General features: G+C 38.3%; 1 protein-coding gene across 1 annotated transcript; it reads right to left on the reverse strand.

Annotated features, from left to right (window-relative positions):
* Positions 1-163: 163 nt before the first annotated feature.
* Positions 164-18710, reverse strand: LOC120568264 (UDP-glucuronosyltransferase-like). Its single transcript, XM_039815658.1, is given in 10 exon segments — positions 164-1743; positions 1904-2027; positions 2030-2122; positions 2233-2320; positions 2416-2541; positions 2682-2775; positions 4093-4220; positions 16569-16717; positions 16800-16863; positions 18061-18710. Coding segments are annotated over 10 exon segments (1671 nt in total). The 5' UTR covers positions 18595-18710; the 3' UTR covers positions 164-1472.
* Positions 18711-18906: the final 196 nt, after the last annotated feature.

Here is an 18906-nt window from a genome sequence, read left to right on the forward strand (position 1 = left end):
ACACAAATAATATTTAATTTGGACAGTATTCCTTATGTTCAGGAATGGTCCCAAACTCTTTATAGCTAATTAACTCCTTTGAAGTTGGAATGATCAGAGATTCTAATACATTACCAAACCTTTTTAAAAACAAACGTCTCTTTTCTACCATAAGGTAGACACAGAGCTTCAACCTTATCTCATCAAAATGGGTCGTCCTCCCCTCCGAGCAGCCATATGAGACAAGTGCGCAGGGTCCGTCTACAAAGTGCAACACCTATACAACAAAGATATTCACTAGCTTCATCATTATATAGCCTATATGTCTCCAAAATTACGTCACAAATAACTGGCCACCTGCTGGTTCTATTACAACACTTACATTGGAAAAGAAAATGGTGCTAAGAAGAGAAAAGTTATTAAATACAGGGGAATGCTTATGCCATTTAAGATCTACTCCAACGTGTCTCATTACAGAACCGCAAGTTATGAGCAAAAAGGAAATCAGAGGACCTAGCAGTTTTTTAACCTGTTTAGTTGGTATATTGGACCACAAGGTCTTGTAGTCTATGAGGTTGTGAAAGGTTCTCTTCAATTGGTCTCCAGGACAACGAAGCATTTGGATTAAACCATAGAACAAAGAAGAACAAAAGACCAAAAAAAACCATTAAAATTAAGTAAAGCTAATCCTCCCTGTGTCCTATCTCGTTGAAGGGTTTTTAGTTTCAAGCGCGGTCCCTTCCCATTCTATACAAATTTAGATATGAGGGAATGCAATTTTTCCCAATACCCCTTTGGGGGTGCAAGGAGAACCAGAGACAGGTAAAAGTTTATACGAGGAAGTGCATCCATTCTACTGTTTGTTATTTATTATTACAGCATATAATTAATGTCTGTACATGTTCTCTGTTTACTCCCTTTATCGTAGTAATCACATTCACATTGGGATATTCCAAAACTACCAAAAATGAATGGCATGTCAATGAGTGTGTGTACTATGGACTGCATTTGTTTACATCACCATCTTTCCTGTTCTTACCAGACAACCTGTGGAGATATCACTTACATCCATAGAACCAGTACCTAAAGGTTCATTAATTTATCATCACTGAGGTCACACGTTTGTTATTCATTAAACCAACACCGCTTTTATAAACAGTCCTAGAGTCCTGAAGTATCTTAATATGACACCTATTCCTTATCAAGCTTGTTTCTCTAGATTTCTGATTCAGTATGTTAAAACATGTAAAGGCATTGTGTAAATGGTGTGGATTAGCAACCAACAGTTGTTTTCTGGTAATGTGATCACTTGGAAACTTCTTTGGAAATGTGCACAAGAAACCCTGGTTTCCTTAAGTGTTTGTACTCCTTGTCGCATATTTAAACCATAACTGACTTAACTTTGCATTAATATTTTTATGACCAGGATGGGTTTTTAATCTCTCTTACATACAGTGTTATTGCTGGGATGAAGGTGCAAATGTAGCAGAAGGTTAGTCCTGCTTCCTCTTCCTGCTCAGTTTCCAGAAGCATAGTTTCAAGCACTGTACTGTCAGTATTACAAAAAACAGCACTAGAGTAGCCAGTACTGCTATTACATCCAGGCAGTAGTACTGGAGCCAGTTGAGGTCAAGGACAGCAGGTCTGAGATGTTTTGCCCCTTTGTGCCGCATCACAAATTCTGTCCAGTACACTGAAAGGTCCAGTGGGTCAACTGGCCGGTCTTTATGGAGAGCTGACAGCTTCTGCATGTTCTCTTTATACCTGGATATAAACAGATTGATGGCAAGATATGAAGAATACAACATTGAAGTGAAGATGTATGAAAATCAGATTCCAAAACTTCTTTTATGTTTTACCGAGATTTAAGGAGCTTTTTTTCCGTGAGATAACTGACATTGTGAGCGAGCTTCTAATCCCTCACCTGGTGTCATTGATGACCTCATTCAGTCCCTGAAGAAGGCTCTCTGTAGTGATCGAATAAATATCCAACACGACTCCAGCTCCTCTGCTCGCCAACCTCACCGCGTTGTCAGGCTGGTCCCCCCAATTGGCATCATCACCATGGGAACAGCGTGACACAGTCCCTCAAAGAGACCATGAGAGCCAGCATGAGTGATGAAAGCCCGAGCTCCAGGATGTGCTAACACACAACACACAAAGATTTCAGATGTTACGGTATGGGACGCATCATCGCTAAGTATTGAGTTGTGTGCTTCACATTTCAGGATGTTTTGCAGTGGAGTTACAGACCTAGTAGGTCATTCTGAGGCACCCATTTCATCAACTTCACATTTTCTGGGAAACTGTTGGGAACCTGCCCAGTGTACCTCCATATAACCTATCAAAAGAAGATAAGTGTCATTTAATGCTTTTGATTATTGCATTGATGTATGATTTAAAATGCACATTCTTAATGATCATATATTCCTGTACCTTCTGTGGAATCTGTCTGAAAGCTTCTAAGAAGACGGAGGTTGTCTCTTCTGGCAGATCTGACACCATGGTGCCCAGGGTGAACACTACAAACCCATGTTCTCCTGACACCCAGGACTCCAGATCCTGCAAAAAACACACAAACTAGGGTCTGGCATTCATCTCTCTATCTATCTCTCTATCTCCCCACAATATTAGCAGTAGGATAATGGGATGAAGAAGTAAAACAAATCCAAAAGGTTGAATCAATACCACTCAGCCCTTACCTCAGGAAGAGGGTGTCTCACGTTGCAGTTGATTCCACCAACTAGTACTACATTAGGCGTGATAGGACGTGGGAACTCCAGTGTGAAGTCCATCCTGGTTTAACAAAGTATCACAATATTTATCTGATTCTAAGAACTTTTGTTCTTTTAGTGTGATTTACAGGCGTAAAACAGTAACATTAAAACTACATTTATTCATAATATAATAATAATAATAATAATAATAATAATAATAATAATAATAATAATAATAAAAAAATATATTATATAATACAATAATAATATAGTAATTATTATAATAATAATAATAATGTATAATATCCGTGAGAAGGTTTCATCAAGAGGCATGGGCATGGCCGGCCAGCAGTCCATTTTCTTTGTCACAGGACTTCCTGTCAGCCAGCTAACTTTGTCATACCAGGAGAGATGAAAAGACCTGTTACTTTGCCCTATCTTTTGCACTAAATCAATCTTAAGTGTTGATCTAACCCTGCTGTTTAATTCTAAGTTTATGGTTTCTCCTCATAAGGAAGACTTTAAAATGGCTTTGCCAAAACCAGGTCAACAATATTAGCATCGTCTGCCATCGTGTGCAGTTTGCTAGCTGGCTAGTTCACCCCTACAACACTAGCCTAGCGTACTGTATGAATGAATGAATGAATGAACAAAACAATATTAAACTCAAAGGAGGAAATGTGGGAATTAGGTTAAAACTGAAACAAGGACTGTTGTGTATACTTGTATGAAATGTATGCTGAAAACTGGCTAGCAATTTCGCCAAGCAAATACCAAGAAGGTAGGTTGCACCAGTTCGTCTTTCAACAACACTTACAAAATGAACTGGGCAGCGTGAGCTCTGCTTGAACAAATTTGGCGACTTTTTATAGTACAAAATCGCTGTCCAATCAAAAGGAGATGCAGCCTTTCGACAGACCCTCCAATCATCACGCAGAAGCCCGGCATCCAGGCTAGCCCACTGCTCCATTGACCCCGTCTAGTTTCGAAGCACTGAAAAAAACTGCTCAGAGCAGCCCCATTGAAGTCAATGGACGCCAAGATTCAACAGGGAAATTCCTCTTAATACATCCATGGGAAATACACAATACACTGTGACACTACGGGAATGTATGAGAAGGAAATCGAGTCAGCTGATTCTGAATGAACTCGTCTTCGAAATGAACATATTGAACAACACATCTACATGTTAACACAATAGTACATATTTGACCATTACATTTTAGACATTTTAGGGGAAGCCAAGCTTCCCTTGCAGTCTTAAAGAAATCGCCACTGAAAACTACCTTTGCATTATTCCTATCTTGTTTATTAGTTTAATATTATTAAGTACTTCTTCATAGGACCATCTAGGTTAATGTGTTTTCTTCTCCTAAATCTTAATATATAACTTTACCTCAGCAGCCAGATAGCAGACTCTGACAGCACTTCAGCTATGCCCACCTCCTCTCCCAGAAACTGATAGGCTATTTGGTCAAAGTGCCAAAACAACAGTCGGCATAACAACGGCTCCAATAAAACCACCTGTATGTCAGAGGTATCACAGGGCAAAGATGAACAAATGTACAAAGTAAGGCATAGGTGCATGGCAAAAGAGTTGAATTTCAGTTACATTTTAACAGTGCTGGAACTGAAGTTATTCATTTCATCGTGCAGTAGTTGAACTGATTCATATTGACCTACTGCGTGACTTTGAACGTAGCCTAAAGTAGGGAGACAGATACTAAGGGGGTCTGCTACGTTGCCAAACGTAATGATATATGGGGGTTTGATAGTATATTGGTATATTTATTTTGCATAATTAAACCTGGCCATCCTTAATGCATGCACCATGGATGCACATCTGGCTAGAAGTGCTCACCAAATTATTGAAAGCTCTCTCCTGGAAGCTCATTTTATCTGTGTATCTGGTGAAAAAGCGGGGCACATATGAGGGCGGGGAGGGGCAGCCTGCAGACTTCATATCCAAGGAACATGGAAGTCCCCTCAGCAAATTTATAATAGGGATACCTGAAAAAGATTTGATGTATGACCTGTGAGAAAACGTGCAGACATAAAAGAGAACAGATGATCCAAGTGTGGCTGAACTCACCTAATTTCCGAGCTATTAATGAGCCTGTGGGCGCCACAGGGTCTGTTAGAACTGCGTCAAAGTTCTGCAGAGTGGAAAGGTGCAAAGGAAAAATAGATACAACGGGTGAATCTTTATTAGTACGCACTAATAAAGCACCTTTCCTTTTGCTTTTTTATGCATTGATTATTCAGAAGACATGACATGTCTACATGTATAAAACATACCATTCTTCTCAGAAGAATATACTGTACTTTGTACTCTACTACATGTATCTACTTTAGTTACCTTGCAGATAAAGATTTCACATTAAACACATACAAACAGCATCCCCAAAAGGTAGCCTAGTTTAAAAGTAGTAGACACAGTCTAAACAAATGCCTCACAAATTCCATATAATGTGCAAGGCTATTGTATTGAATTTATTAGATTTCACACCTGATCCTGTATTTGCACTCACCTGCTGTGCCAGATGTGAGATCAGACTGACATTGAACAGTAGGCTCTCTGCTGTGGTGTGCATAAACCCTATGAATTTCTTCATGTTTGAGAATCCTTTCCTTATCTTCTCTGTGAAAGACGATTTTTCTATCATGTCCTTGAGTGAGGACATGATAGAATCCATATGAGCCTTGTCATAAGGAACAGGATAGGTCACAGTGTCGTAGTGTTTCCCTGGGCCCATCCGCATGCTGATCTCTGGAATCACCACTGTAACCCGGTGTCCACGACGACCCATTTCTTGGGCAATGGCCTTAATACCCACCCAGTGACTCCCATCCATGGGTACCACCAGCAAGTTGCCCAAAAAACCTGAAGAAGCAGTGTCCCTTTTAGGAATGTTGTTGTTGGCTTCAGCCTCTTCTGTCTTCACCTTCTTCTCTGTCCTGGAGTTTTCTACCACAGACCCCCTCGTCTTATCTACAGCACCATTCACCTGTATATCCATGTTTAGTAGCAGGAACACAGACACTGCTGCTTTCCACATTGTTCTCTTTCCTCTGTCTCTTCTTTGTGCTTCTCATGGAAACAATTCCTGCCCTTATGGTCGCTGTTGAAATTCCTCTGTGATTTTAACAAGTTGTGTGTGTTCAAAGTCCTATTGTTAACAAGAGCGACAACTGCAGTCCTCAAACGCTAGCAGTTGAAAGGTCATTGATATGGGACTTTCAGTGAAAGTGAACACAAATAATATTTAATTTGGACAGTATTCCTTATGTTCAGGAATGGTCCTAAACTCTTTATAGCTAATTAACTCCCTTGCAGTTGGAATGATATTCAGAGATTCAAACTTCCAAGATCAATAATAGTCTACATTACCAAACCTTTTTAAAAACACAAAGGACGCCTCTTATTTACACTTTACTTGAAGGTATTTACATAAGAGTGACATGACATTGTCATGAACGTGTCATAAACATTGTAAACAAGTCATGAAAGTTTATGACATAACGCTTCTTTTAGTAAGTGTCATTCGGTTTTTGTAATGACAAGTTATGGTTAGAGTTAGGGTTAGGGTTCATGAGTCATGATGACAGTGTCATTACAGTGTCATGTGTTCATGACAGTGTCATGTCACTCGTATGTACCTTCAAGTAAAGTGTTACCCGCCTCTTTTCTACCATAGTAAGGTAGACATAGAGCTTCAACCTTATCTCATCAAAATGGGTCGTCCTCCACTCCGACCTGAACAAATAGCATTGGTCTATATGAGCAGCCATCTATGAGACGAGTGCGCAGGGTCCACCTACAAAGTGCAACACCGAAGAGAGATACAACAAAGATATTTACTAGTTTCATCATTATATAGCCTAATGTCTCCAAAATGACATCACAAATAACTGGCCACCTGCTGGTTCTATTACAACACTTACATTGGAAAAATAAGCATATGCATGCTATGGGAGCAACTTTCTGACGTTTTTGATCCTTTTGTCCTTTGGAATGCCTTGGTCGACATGCTTAAAGTGATGGTTCTGAGTAATTTCTCCCTAGGGTCCTTTGCACCACGACCTGGAGCCAAACAACCCCCCAGAAGCTTTTTTCACCTGGGTCGAACATTGGGAGAGTTAGCGTTAGCTGAATAGCTTAACGCAGGGCCTAATGGATCCAAGAGTGTATCTTGTACATTACACTAATAATGCTCGAAATGATACCAAACTTCTACACTAGTACAAATAGGTTATGTACTCATAAAACGATGGATTGGAAAGTTTGTAAGTCCATCAGGAGTTTATTTAAATAACACTTGCCTGTTGGCTTCTGCTCTCTGCTGCTGCTGCTGCTACCAGCAGTAAGACGAGTGCTTAGGGACGTCTACAAATTACAACACCGAAAAGAGATGCAACAAAAATATTTATTAATTTAACTTATTTTTTAAAAGTGCTGTAATATAACTGGCAGGAGATAAGTTATAATTGAGTAAGTTTGGAGACACTACCTTATTTAATCATTAAATTAATAAATATTTTTGTTGTATCTCTTTTCGTTGTTGTAATTTGTAGACTTCCCTAAGCACTCGTTTTACTGCCGGTAGCAGCAACAGCAGCAGCAGCAACAGAGAGCAGAAGCCAGCATGTAAGTGTTCATAAACTTCTGGTGTACTTACAAACTTTCCAATCCATCGTTTATGAATACATAACCTATTTGTACTAGTGTAGAAGTTTGGTATAATTTCGGGCATTATTAGTGGGGTAATGTACAATATACACTCTTGGATCCATTAGCGCTTGCGCTAAGCTATTCAGCTGATAACACTAACTCTCCCAATGTTTGACCCAGGTGAAAAAAAGCTTCTCTGGGGGGTTGTTTGGCTCCAGGTCGTGGTGCAAAGGACCCTAGGGTGAAATTACTCCGAACCATCACTTTAAACAAGACTCAGAATCACTCCACTGTTTTCTTTTGTTTGTCAATTGAAGAAGCAGTGTCCCTTTTAGGAATGTTGTTGTTGACTTCAGCCTCTTCTGTCTTCACCTTCTTGTCTGTCCTGGAGTTTTCTACCACAGACCCCCTCGTCTTATCTACAGCACCATTCACCTGTATATCCATGTTTAGTAGCAGGAACACAGACACTGCTGCTTTCCACATTGTTCTCTTGCCTCTGTGTCTACAGCTCACTGAATCCAACACAGAAAAAAAATGTAAGGTTAAGTTAAAAAAATATGGACTAAGAAAATGTCATCTTCTTTGTGTTTTGAATGTTCTGCTTTTTCCACCTTGTTCTCTTTCCTCTGCTCTGTGTCTCTTCGTGCTTCTCGTGTAAACACTTCCTGCTCTTTATGATCGTCTGGATTGCGGAAATTCTTCTGTGGATTAGCAAATTGTGTGTGTTCAAATTCCTCTCTTTAACAAGAGCGACAACTGCAGTCCTCCACAGCTATAGCAATCATTGATATGGGACTTTCAGTGAAAGTGAACACAAGTAATATTTAATTTGGACAGTAGCCTATTATATATGTTCGGGTTGTCAGGAATGCTCCCAAACGGATGTGTGTACTTTGGTAAAGTTGGAATTCACAGATTTGAACTTCCGATATTGCACCGAAATCTGTGACGCGTCGAGATCTCGGTCCCTCCTGTAAGAATCCGTAGCGCCCCCTTCCGATAACGTAGCATAGGTGGACACAGATTTTGACGGGTCACAGATTCAGTGCAACACCAGGATTAATACTCATCAGCAAAACGTTTTTAAAACACAAACAACGCCTTTTTCTTACCGTAGTAAGGTAGCCAACGAGCCACAACCTTACCTCATCAAACGGGTCGTCCTTCTATCCGACTTGGACAGCTAACATATGTTTTGTGAGATGAATACGCAGGGACCGTCTACAAAGTCATGTCTTCAAAATTGCGTCAAAAATAACTAGCTACCTGCTGGTTCTACTCATGGATGTATTAAGATAACTTACTTCGGAAAGAAAGGCTTTTGCATAATTTTGGGCATTATTTATTAGGGAAAACATTTAATAGTTTTAGCGCAATGTCTCAAAACTTACTTCACACATAGAATGCCTCCTGCTGTCACAGTGGAGAGAAAGTTGGGACCCAAATGCAGTTATACAGAGATTTATTACAGCCAGGAAACCACTTAAGGCAGGACAGAACACGACAAGAACCACTCGAACAGAAAGTAAGAATCCAACAACAGACAACGACAACACAGAGACTAAATAAACCAGGTAATGAGGACTAACAAGGGACAGGTGACACTAGGCTGGGCAAATAGGTGAAACACATTAGGGCAATCACAAGGGAGGGAAAACTAAAGACAGGAAGTAAACCAGACAAGACAAGGGAGACAACATTGACATATATATTAATGGACCAATAGACCCCGTTGCTCTGGACGGAGACCAATGAAGGCTATTAGAAGCACTTTTCCGGTGATGGCCAGCTTTACTGTGCAGCCTCCAACTGACAGAGACAGCGTAAATGTGACGTGAGCAACGTGTCTGAAAGTTGTAAGTCTTCTGGTAGCTGTGCCAAGAGAAATCTCAATCATTCCCAATCTTACAGAGACGGAGAGTGTAGGTATATGTAAGGAGATAACATAAGCACAGGCTAATTATTGCTAACTAACATGCTAGTTAACATTAGTAATTAAACCTAAACAGCTAACGTAAGTCCAAACTGCCTGCGAGCTTCTCCTGTACTATACGGTAATTCCTCTACTGTGCGACAGTAAGTCACTTGGTTATGACACAATCGTTAGCCTATTTTTACAAAAACGTCTGCTACGGAGCAATAACGTGAGATACAACGTAATGGAGCCTTTTATACGTTGTTGTGTTTCTTTAGAACTAAACAATGGACAAATCGAGTCTTTAAATGCTTCGGATGTAAAGTTATTCTCAGTCAAGTGACGTAAAAAAAAAATGGCGGTAAGCGGAATGCTAACAGGAGGTGATGGCCAGTTAGCAAAAAAATGGCGCCATGATGGCTTGAGTTCTGAAGCGAAGCTTACCCCCTTGGGAGACAATAAGGACTTCAAAATAAAACAGGAAACAGAACATAACAGAACTCACAATCCTGACACCTGCTGGTTATACTACAACACTTACTTTGAAAAGGAGGGTTTTGCATATTTTTGGGGAATATTTATTGGGGAAAATATTAAATAGTTTTGTTATTACATAGAGTAATGTCTCCAAACTTCTTCACACATTACTGGTCTCCTTTTGGTTATTCTACAGCACTTTTGAAAAAAAGGCTTTTGCATAATGTTGGGCAATATTTCTTAGGGAAAATATTCAATTGTGTATTAAATTATATAACGTAATGTTTCAATCTGCAAGATCTTCTTCAGGTAGATTGAAATGTTAACTTAAAAATATTTAATAAACTATAATTGGTGCCCAGCAGTGTGCGAAAGCTACATTATGCCCTGAGATTAAATATTATTTGTCTTGCACATGAGTATTTTTGCCTGGATATATGCACAATTGGTCCCATGATGTATTAGTAACCATATGAAATTCAAGTTAATTCAAATCCCAAAAAGTATACAAAGGCCTTTTCTTTCAATAAGTGTTGTAGTACAACTAACAGGAGACCAGATATGTGTGATCTAATTTTGGTGACACTACACTGTATCAGGGGCGTCGGACTGGGGGGGAAAAGGGGACTGAGAACCCAGGGCCCTCATGTGAGGAGGGCCCAAAAAGATGCTAGAATGAATAGATGTGGATGCGCGGAGGGGCCCATAGAAAATGCCTTTCTACAGGGCCCAGAATTTTGTGCTACGCCCTTACACTGTATAGTAATCAAGTTATTAAATAATAGTGTTTTAAAAACATTTCGCTGATGAGTTATTGATCCTCAACAATCTTAGCCGACATTACTTCTTAAGGCGCTGTAGCGTGCTCAGTTACCAAGGCTCAGTCCTTACCGCAGTGGCCCAGGGTACAAATCCGGTTTGCTGCATGTCTTCCAACTTTCCTGTCTACGGTTTTTCTATCTGTTAAAGGCTAAAATGCTCAAAAGAAAGACTGGACTATTGGCCTTTGCGGAGGTCTACGCTCTCTGAGTGCCTTTTCTAATTATAATAGTTATTATTCTGGTATTTGTACATAGTATTGTGGTAGTCCGCATACTGTCTCATGTATAGTCTAGCCAGAACTATCTTCTATATGTTTTAATTTTGTTTTTAAACCAATCACAACTGTCCTTGGCGGTGCTAAGCCCTGAATGCAGCAACAGTGCTTTGCTCCTTATTGACACTCATACATTTATGACTATATTCTCCTCATTTATTCATGTTTGCATTGTTTATCCTTGCATTGAAATACTCTTGCATTGTGTATTTCATGCCATACTATTTATTATTACAGCATATAATTAATGTCTACTGTACATTTTCTCTGTTTACGCCCTTTATTGTAGTAACCACATTCACATTGGGATATTCTAAACTCCCAACAATAAATGAATGGCATGTCAGTGAGTGTGTGTACTATGGACTGCATTTGTTGACCAATCATCACCTTTCCTGTTCTTACCAGACAACCTGTGGAGATATCACTTACATCCATAGAACCAGTACCTAAAGGTTCATTCATTTATCATCACTGAGGTCACACGTTTGTTATTCATTAAACCAACACCGCTTTAATAAACAGTCCTAGAGTCCTGAAGTATCTTAATATGACACCTATGTCTTATCAAGCTTGTTTCTCTAGATTTCTGATTCAGTATGTTAAAACATGTAAAGGCATTGTGTAAAGGGTGTGTATAGCAACCAACAGTTGTTTTCTGGTAATTTGATTCCTTAAAAAACATCTTTGGAAATGTGCACAAGAAACCTGAAGGTTAGTCCTGCTTCCTCTTCCTGCTCAGTTTCCAGAAGCATAGTTTCAAGCACTTCACTATCAGTATTACAAAAAACAGCACTACAGTAGCCAGTACTGCTATAACATCCAGGCAGTAGTACTGGAGCCAGTTGAGGTCAAAGACAGCAGGTCTGAGATGTTTTGCCCCTTTGTGCCGCATCACAAATTCTGTCCAGTACACTGAAAGGTCCAGTGGGTCAACTGGCCGGTCTTTATGGAGAGCTGACAGCTTCTGCATGTTCTCTTTATACCTGGATATAAACAGATTGATGGCAAGATATGAAGAATACAACATTGAAGTGAAGATGGTATGAAAATCAGATTCCAAAACTTCTTTTATATTTTACCGAGATTTAAGGAGCTTTTTTTCCGTGAGATAACTGACATTGTGAGCGAGCTTCTAATCCCTCACCTGGTGTCATTGATGACCTCATTCAGTCCCTGAAGAAGGCTCTCTGTAGTGATCGAATAAATATCCAACACGACTCCAGCTCCTCTGCTCGCCAACCTCACTGCGTTGTCAGGCTGGTCCCCCCCAAATGGCATCATCACCATGGGAACAGCGTGACACAGTCCCTCAAAGAGACCATGAGAGCCAGCATGAGTGATGAAAGCCCGAGCTCCAGGATGTGCTAACACACAACACACAAAGATTTCAGATGTTACGGTATGGGACGCATCATCGCTAAGTATTGAGTCGTGTGCTTCACATTTCAGGATGTTTTGCAGTGGAGTTACAGACCTAGTAGGTCATTCTGAGGCACCCATTTCATCAACTTCACATTTTCTGGGAAACTATCGGGAACCTGCCCAGTGTACCTCCATATTACCTATCAAAAGAAGATAAGTGTAATTTAATGCTTTTGATTATTGCATTGATGTATGATTTAAAATGCACATTCTTAATGATCATATATTCCTGTACCTTCTGTGGAATCTGTCTGAAAGCTTCTAAGAAGACGGAGGTTGTCTCTTCTGGCAGATCTGACACCATGGTGCCCAGGGTGAACACTACAAACCCATGTTCTCCTGACACCCAGGACTCCAGATCCTGCAAAAAACACACAAACTAGGGTCTGGCATTCATCTCTCTATCTATCTCTCTATCTCCCCACAATATAGCAGATAATGTGAGGAGGAAGTAAAACAAAATCAAAAGGTTGAATCAATAACACTCATCCCTTACCTCAGGAAGAGGGTGTCTCACGTTGCAGTTGATTCCACCAACTAGTACTACATTAGGTGTGATAGGACGTGGGAACTCCAGTGTGAAGTCTATCCTGTTTTAACAAAGTATCACAATATTATTGTGATTTAGCAGCATTCACAGTATTGTTATCGGATTCTTCAGTACAATTTTCGCTCACCTACCAATTCTACAGTACTTTTAGCTACAAAAAACATTCAAATATAAAAATGTTCAGCTCTTTAAAGATGATTTTTTGGGGGACTTTATTGTGAAGTGATAGTAGATAGAGATGAAAGGGGGAAAGATATGGGGGATGACACGCAGCAAAGGGCAGCAAGTCAGATTCATCCACGCCGCTGCAGGACTTAGCCAACAAGGGACGCATGCTCTTACTGGATGACCTAGAGGCTACCCCAAAATGTTCAGCTCTTTAAGAACATTTGTGCTTGTATTCAACTTCTCTTCAACATTTTTAAAAATATTAAGCTTTTTTCTTTTTGCACTGAAAGTCCATGGAGCAATCTTTAAATCTCTTCAGGCTTCTTCCACTTCTAAATGCTATTTCTCCCACATGCTTTCACCTACTGACGTCATTCAAACTTTAAACAATTCATAAAACGTTCAGCTATTTCAAAATTATTCAACTTTTTGATATCTTTTACAGTTTTTGTGTAATCACTGTTTAAGTTTAGTGCTTCTTTAGGCTTTTCATGCATTTTTGAGGGCTGCTCAGCGTGGGTGATGGCTCAGCTACAGTGCAGAGAAGATAGAACATTGTCTTAAAACAAAAAATAGTTTCTCCTAACTTGCTCTCACAGCCACAATTCTTAATTCTCATACACCATTTATATGTCAAAACGTACTTGTCTACTTCATTTAAGCAATAGGAGTTATACTTTTGGCTCAGTGAGCCTCCAAATAACAAGAGCCACAAGCATTCCTTCATCGACAGTCCTTAAACATCCTCGACATTTCTGGACAAAAGCACAGAGTACCAGTTTTTCAAATCATTGATATGTCCACATTTTTTAAGTTTATCCACACAAATTATATATCAATATTTTCGCAAATGCTTTCTATTGCTCACAGTGAGGTCATTATATTGATACCATGTATTATTTACGATGTTTTCAGGCTTCTTCAATGGGAAGTTTACCAGGGCTCTTTCAGTTAATCTCAGATAGATTTACTATAGTATGACTTTTTTTTTTACTTTTTTTTTAAATATACTATACTATGACTATTTTGACATGCATACTATGACTTTTTTATCACTTTTTTTTACATACTATGACTTTTTTATCACTTTTTTTTACATTCTACAGTATACTTTGACTTTCTTCAACATACCATACTATGACTTTTTAATGGTTGTGTTGTCATACTATATTTGACTTTTGCAATACTATGATTTTTTTAACATTCGGTACTATGACTATATTGACTTTTTTCACTTTTTTCAACATACCATACTATGACTTTTAATATTTTTTTTGACATACTTTGCCTTGACTTTTTTTTTAATCAATTTTATAAACAGCAAGTAGTCACAGCGGACTTTGACCCAGGTTCAATTAAAAGTCCATTTTCATGACGTTTTTCGGCATACTATTCTAACTCATAAAAAAGTCATAAAAAAAGTCATATTATAGTATGTCGAGAAAAAGTCATTGTATAGTATGTCGAAAATATGTTCACATTACTGAAGACAAAAAGTCATAGTTTAGTATGTACAAAAAAGTGATAAAAAGTCATAAAACAGCATGTCGAAAAGAAGTCGTACCTCCAATCTTGATTTCATTTCTAGCAGCTTATCTCACTGACCTATTTGTGAAGGTAATAGCACGTTGGTTCGTAGTTGTTGTATTTATTGTTCACATTACTGAAGACAAAAGTCATAGTATAGTTTGTACAAAGAAGTGATTAAAAAGTCACAGTATAGTATGTCAAAAAAGTCATGAAAAAGTGATAGTATAGTATGTTAAAAAGTCATAAAAAGTCATACTATAGTATGTAAAAAAAAGTCATAAAGTGTCAAGAAGGGGGTCATAGTATGTTAGAGAATTGAATCCTCAATCTCTAAGCTTGATTTTATCTCTAGCAGAGCATTTTGTGAAGCCAATAATGAACTGGATCGTAGTTGTATTTATCATTCACATTACTGAAGACAAAAAGTTATAGTTCAGTATGTACAAAAAAGTGATTAAAAATAAGTCATACTACAGCATGTCAAAAAAAGTCATTAAAAAAGTCATATTATACTGAAGTATGTCAAAAAAAGTCATAAAAAAGTCATAGTATAGAATGTCGAAAAAAAGTCATAAAACAGTCATAGTATAGTATGTCGAAAAAGAGTGATAAAAAAAAGTCATAGTACGTCAAAGAAGTTATAGTATGTCTGAGAATTGAACCCTCAACCTCCAATCTTGATTTTATCTTTAACAACTTATCTCACTGAGTTTTTGTGAAGCCAATAATGCATTGGTTCAGAGTTATATTTATCGTTCACATTACTGAAGACAATAGTCATAGTTTAGTTTGTACAAAAAAGTCATTAAAACGTCATAGTATAGTATGTCGAAAAAACATCACAGAATAGCATATCGAAAAAAGTCATAGTATGTCAAAAAAAGTAATGAAAAAGTCATACTATGTTATGTAAAAAAAAAGTCATATTATAGCATGTCAAGAAAGTCATAGCATGTTTTGCATTTTATCACTAGCAGCTTATCGCACTGAGCTATTTGTGAAGCTCTTAATGCATGCTATGCTATGACATTTTTATCAATTTTTGTACATACTATACTATGTTTTTTCTCTTTGTTGGACATACTATACTATGACTTTTTAATCACTTTTTTACATGCTATAATATTACTTTTTTTGACATACCCATACTATGACTTTTTGACATGCCATACTATGATTTTTTTTATTTTTTAGACTTAAAATATCCCATTTGTTTAATATATTATTGGTTTAATTCAACATTCCAATGAGATTCATACTAATTAAAACCATTCCCTCTTTTCCAACTATTCTCACTACTTCACCTTCTTTTTATGCAATCAAACCAGTAATCCAGTTTGGCTTTAGCAATCTAGATTTTCAGCATTCACAAGCATTTTCTGCAGGAAATGCATTTTCTAGTCTGATTCTAAGACCTTTTTTTCTTGTGTGATTTACAGGCATAAAACAACAGTAACAGTAAAACTACCTTTGCATTATTCCTCCCTTATTAGTTTAATATTATTAAGTACTTCTTCATAGGACCATCTAGGTTAATGTGTTTTCTTCTCCTAAATCTTAATATATACCTTACCTCAGCAGCCAGATAGCAGACTCTGACAGCACTTCAGCTATGCCCACCTCCTCTCCCAGAAACTGATAGGCTATTTGGTCAAAGTGCCAATAAATCAGTCGGCATAGCAACGGCTCCAATAAAGCCACCTGTATGTCAGAGGCATCACAAAGCAACGATGAACAAATGTACAAAGTAAGGCATAGATGCATGGCAAAAGAGTTGAATTTCAGTTACATTTGAACAGTGCTGGAACTGAAGTTATTCATTTCATCGTGCAGTAGTTGAACTGATTCATCTTGACCTACTGCGTGACTTTGAATGTAGCCTAAAGTAGGGAGACAGATACTAAGGGGGTCTGCTACATTGCCAAACGTAATGACCTATGGGGGTTTGATAGTATATTGGTATATTCATTTTACAGAATTAAACCTAGCCATTCATGCATGCATCTGTCGATGCACATCTGGCTAGAAGTGCTCACCAAAGTGTTGAAAGCTCTCTCCTGGAAGCTCATTTTATCTGTGTATCTGGTCAACAAGCGGGGCACATATGAGGGCGGGGAGGGGCAGCCTGCAGACTTCATATCCAAGGTACATGGAATCCCCCTCAGCAAATTTATAGTAGGGATACCTGAAAAAGATTTGATGTATGACCTGTGAGAAAACGTGCAGACATAAAAGAGAACAGATGATCCAAGCGTGGCTGAACTCACCTAATTTCAGAGCTATTAATGAGCCTGTGGGCACCACAGGGTCTGTTAGGACTGCGTCAAAGTTCTGCAGAGTGGAAAGGTGCAAAGTCAAATTAGATGTAAGGGATGAATCAGTATGCACAATTAAAGCACCTTTTTTTGCAGCTTTGTTTGTCTGTCTCTCAGAGGAATATACTGTACTTTTTACCCCACTATATTTATCTGCTATAGTTACCTTGCATATAAAGAGTTTACATTCAAACATACATTATGATAAACATACAATGTATTAAATGTATGTATATGTACTAGTAATTTATAAACTTTTTGGATTGTGACTGTTTTAGTGTCTGGTCAGAGCTCCTTTTTATGTTTCAAATGTGAGAGGATCGTGGTTCCACCAAAGAGATATTTTCCATTCCATTTTTTATTTCATTTAAATAACAGTGTGATGTCCATATGGTTATAAATGTATTTTCTCTTCTATTAATCATTTTATGACCCCTCAGATTTATCTTGTGAACTACAATACCTCAGTACTACAATAATTAAGTAAATTAGTTAAAACAAGCTCCACCTCAACCAGCTATAACAGTAATTGCTACTTAGACATGAATGCTCTAATAATGAAATGAATTTTGCACACACCACATATGGGTTATGTGTTAAAAATTGCTGGATTGTAATTTGTTATGTATGTGCAATCCACTCTGCACTTTATACATTTTCATTATTTTATTTTATCGTACTTTATCTTCATTCAGTTTTTATTTCAAATAATTTTCTTGTTGTATACTTCTGGATCTCACACTTTCCCATATGCCTTTTTATTGTGCTCCCTCTGTCATTGATGACTGGCAGTATGAATGTGTATATATTTTCCGGTGGACTGTAGCAATGAAATTGCCCTTCTGAGATAAATAAAGCCATCTGTATCTGTATAATAATTCATCAGTCACAGAGGTTGTTTTTTTGTTTTTTTTGCAGAACAAGTACATTTATATTTTACACATCAAAAAGGTTACATTTTTGGCACTTCAAATACGTCTTTGTGGTACTTTTACATAAGTAAATTGCTAACACTGTCTCAACTTTAGATATAGGGGTTACACATTACACAATGACACAAACACTACAGAATAATGCAATCCAATATAGTGGCAGCCCCAAAAGTTAGTTTAAATGTAGTAGACAGTCTAAACAAATACCTCACAAATACTGTATTGGTGCAAGGCTATAGAATTTTCTTAGATTTGACACCTGATCCTGTATTTGCACTCACCTGCTGTGCCAGATGTGAGATCAGACTGACATTGAACAGTAGGCTCTCTGCTGTGGTGTGGATAAAGCCTGTAATTTTCTGGAATTTTGAGAATCCAATCCTTATTTTCTCCGTGAAATACTGTGCAGATTTTTCCATCATGTCCTTGTGTGAGGCCATGACAGAATCCATATGAGCCTTGTCATAAGGAACAGGATAGGTCACAGTGTCGTAGTGTTTCCCTGGGCCCATCCGCATGCTGATCTCTGGAATCACCACTGTAACCCGGTGTCCACGACGACCCATTTCTTGGGCAATGGCCTTAATACCCACCCAGTGACTCCCATCCATGGGTATCACCAGCAAGTTGCCCAAAAAACCTGAAGAAGCAGTGTCACTTGCAGGAATGTTGTTGTTGGCTTCAGCCTCTTCTGTCTTCACCTTCTTCTCTGTCCTGGAGTTTTCTACCACAGACCCCCTCGTCTTATCTACAGCACCATTCACCTGTATATCCATGTTTAGTAGCAGGAACACAGACACTGCTGCTTTCCACATTGTTCTCTTTCCTCTGTCTCTTCTTTGTGTTTCTCATGGAAACAATTCCTGCCCTTATGGTCGCTGTTGAAATTCCTCTGTGATTTTAGCAAGTTGTGTGTGTTCAAAGTCCTATTGTTAACAAGAGCGACAACTGCATTCCTCAAACGTTAGCAGTTGAAAGCTCATTGATATGGGACTTTCAGTGAAAGTGAACACAAATAATATTTAATTTGGACAGTATTCCTTATGTTCAGGAATGGTCCTAAACTCTTTATAGCTAATTAACTCCTGTGAAGTTGGAATGATATTCAGAGATTCAAACTTCCAGGA

This window comes from Perca fluviatilis, chromosome 11 (assembly GCF_010015445.1).
Source record: "Perca fluviatilis chromosome 11, GENO_Pfluv_1.0, whole genome shotgun sequence".
NCBI lineage: Eukaryota > Metazoa > Chordata > Actinopteri > Perciformes > Percidae > Perca > Perca fluviatilis.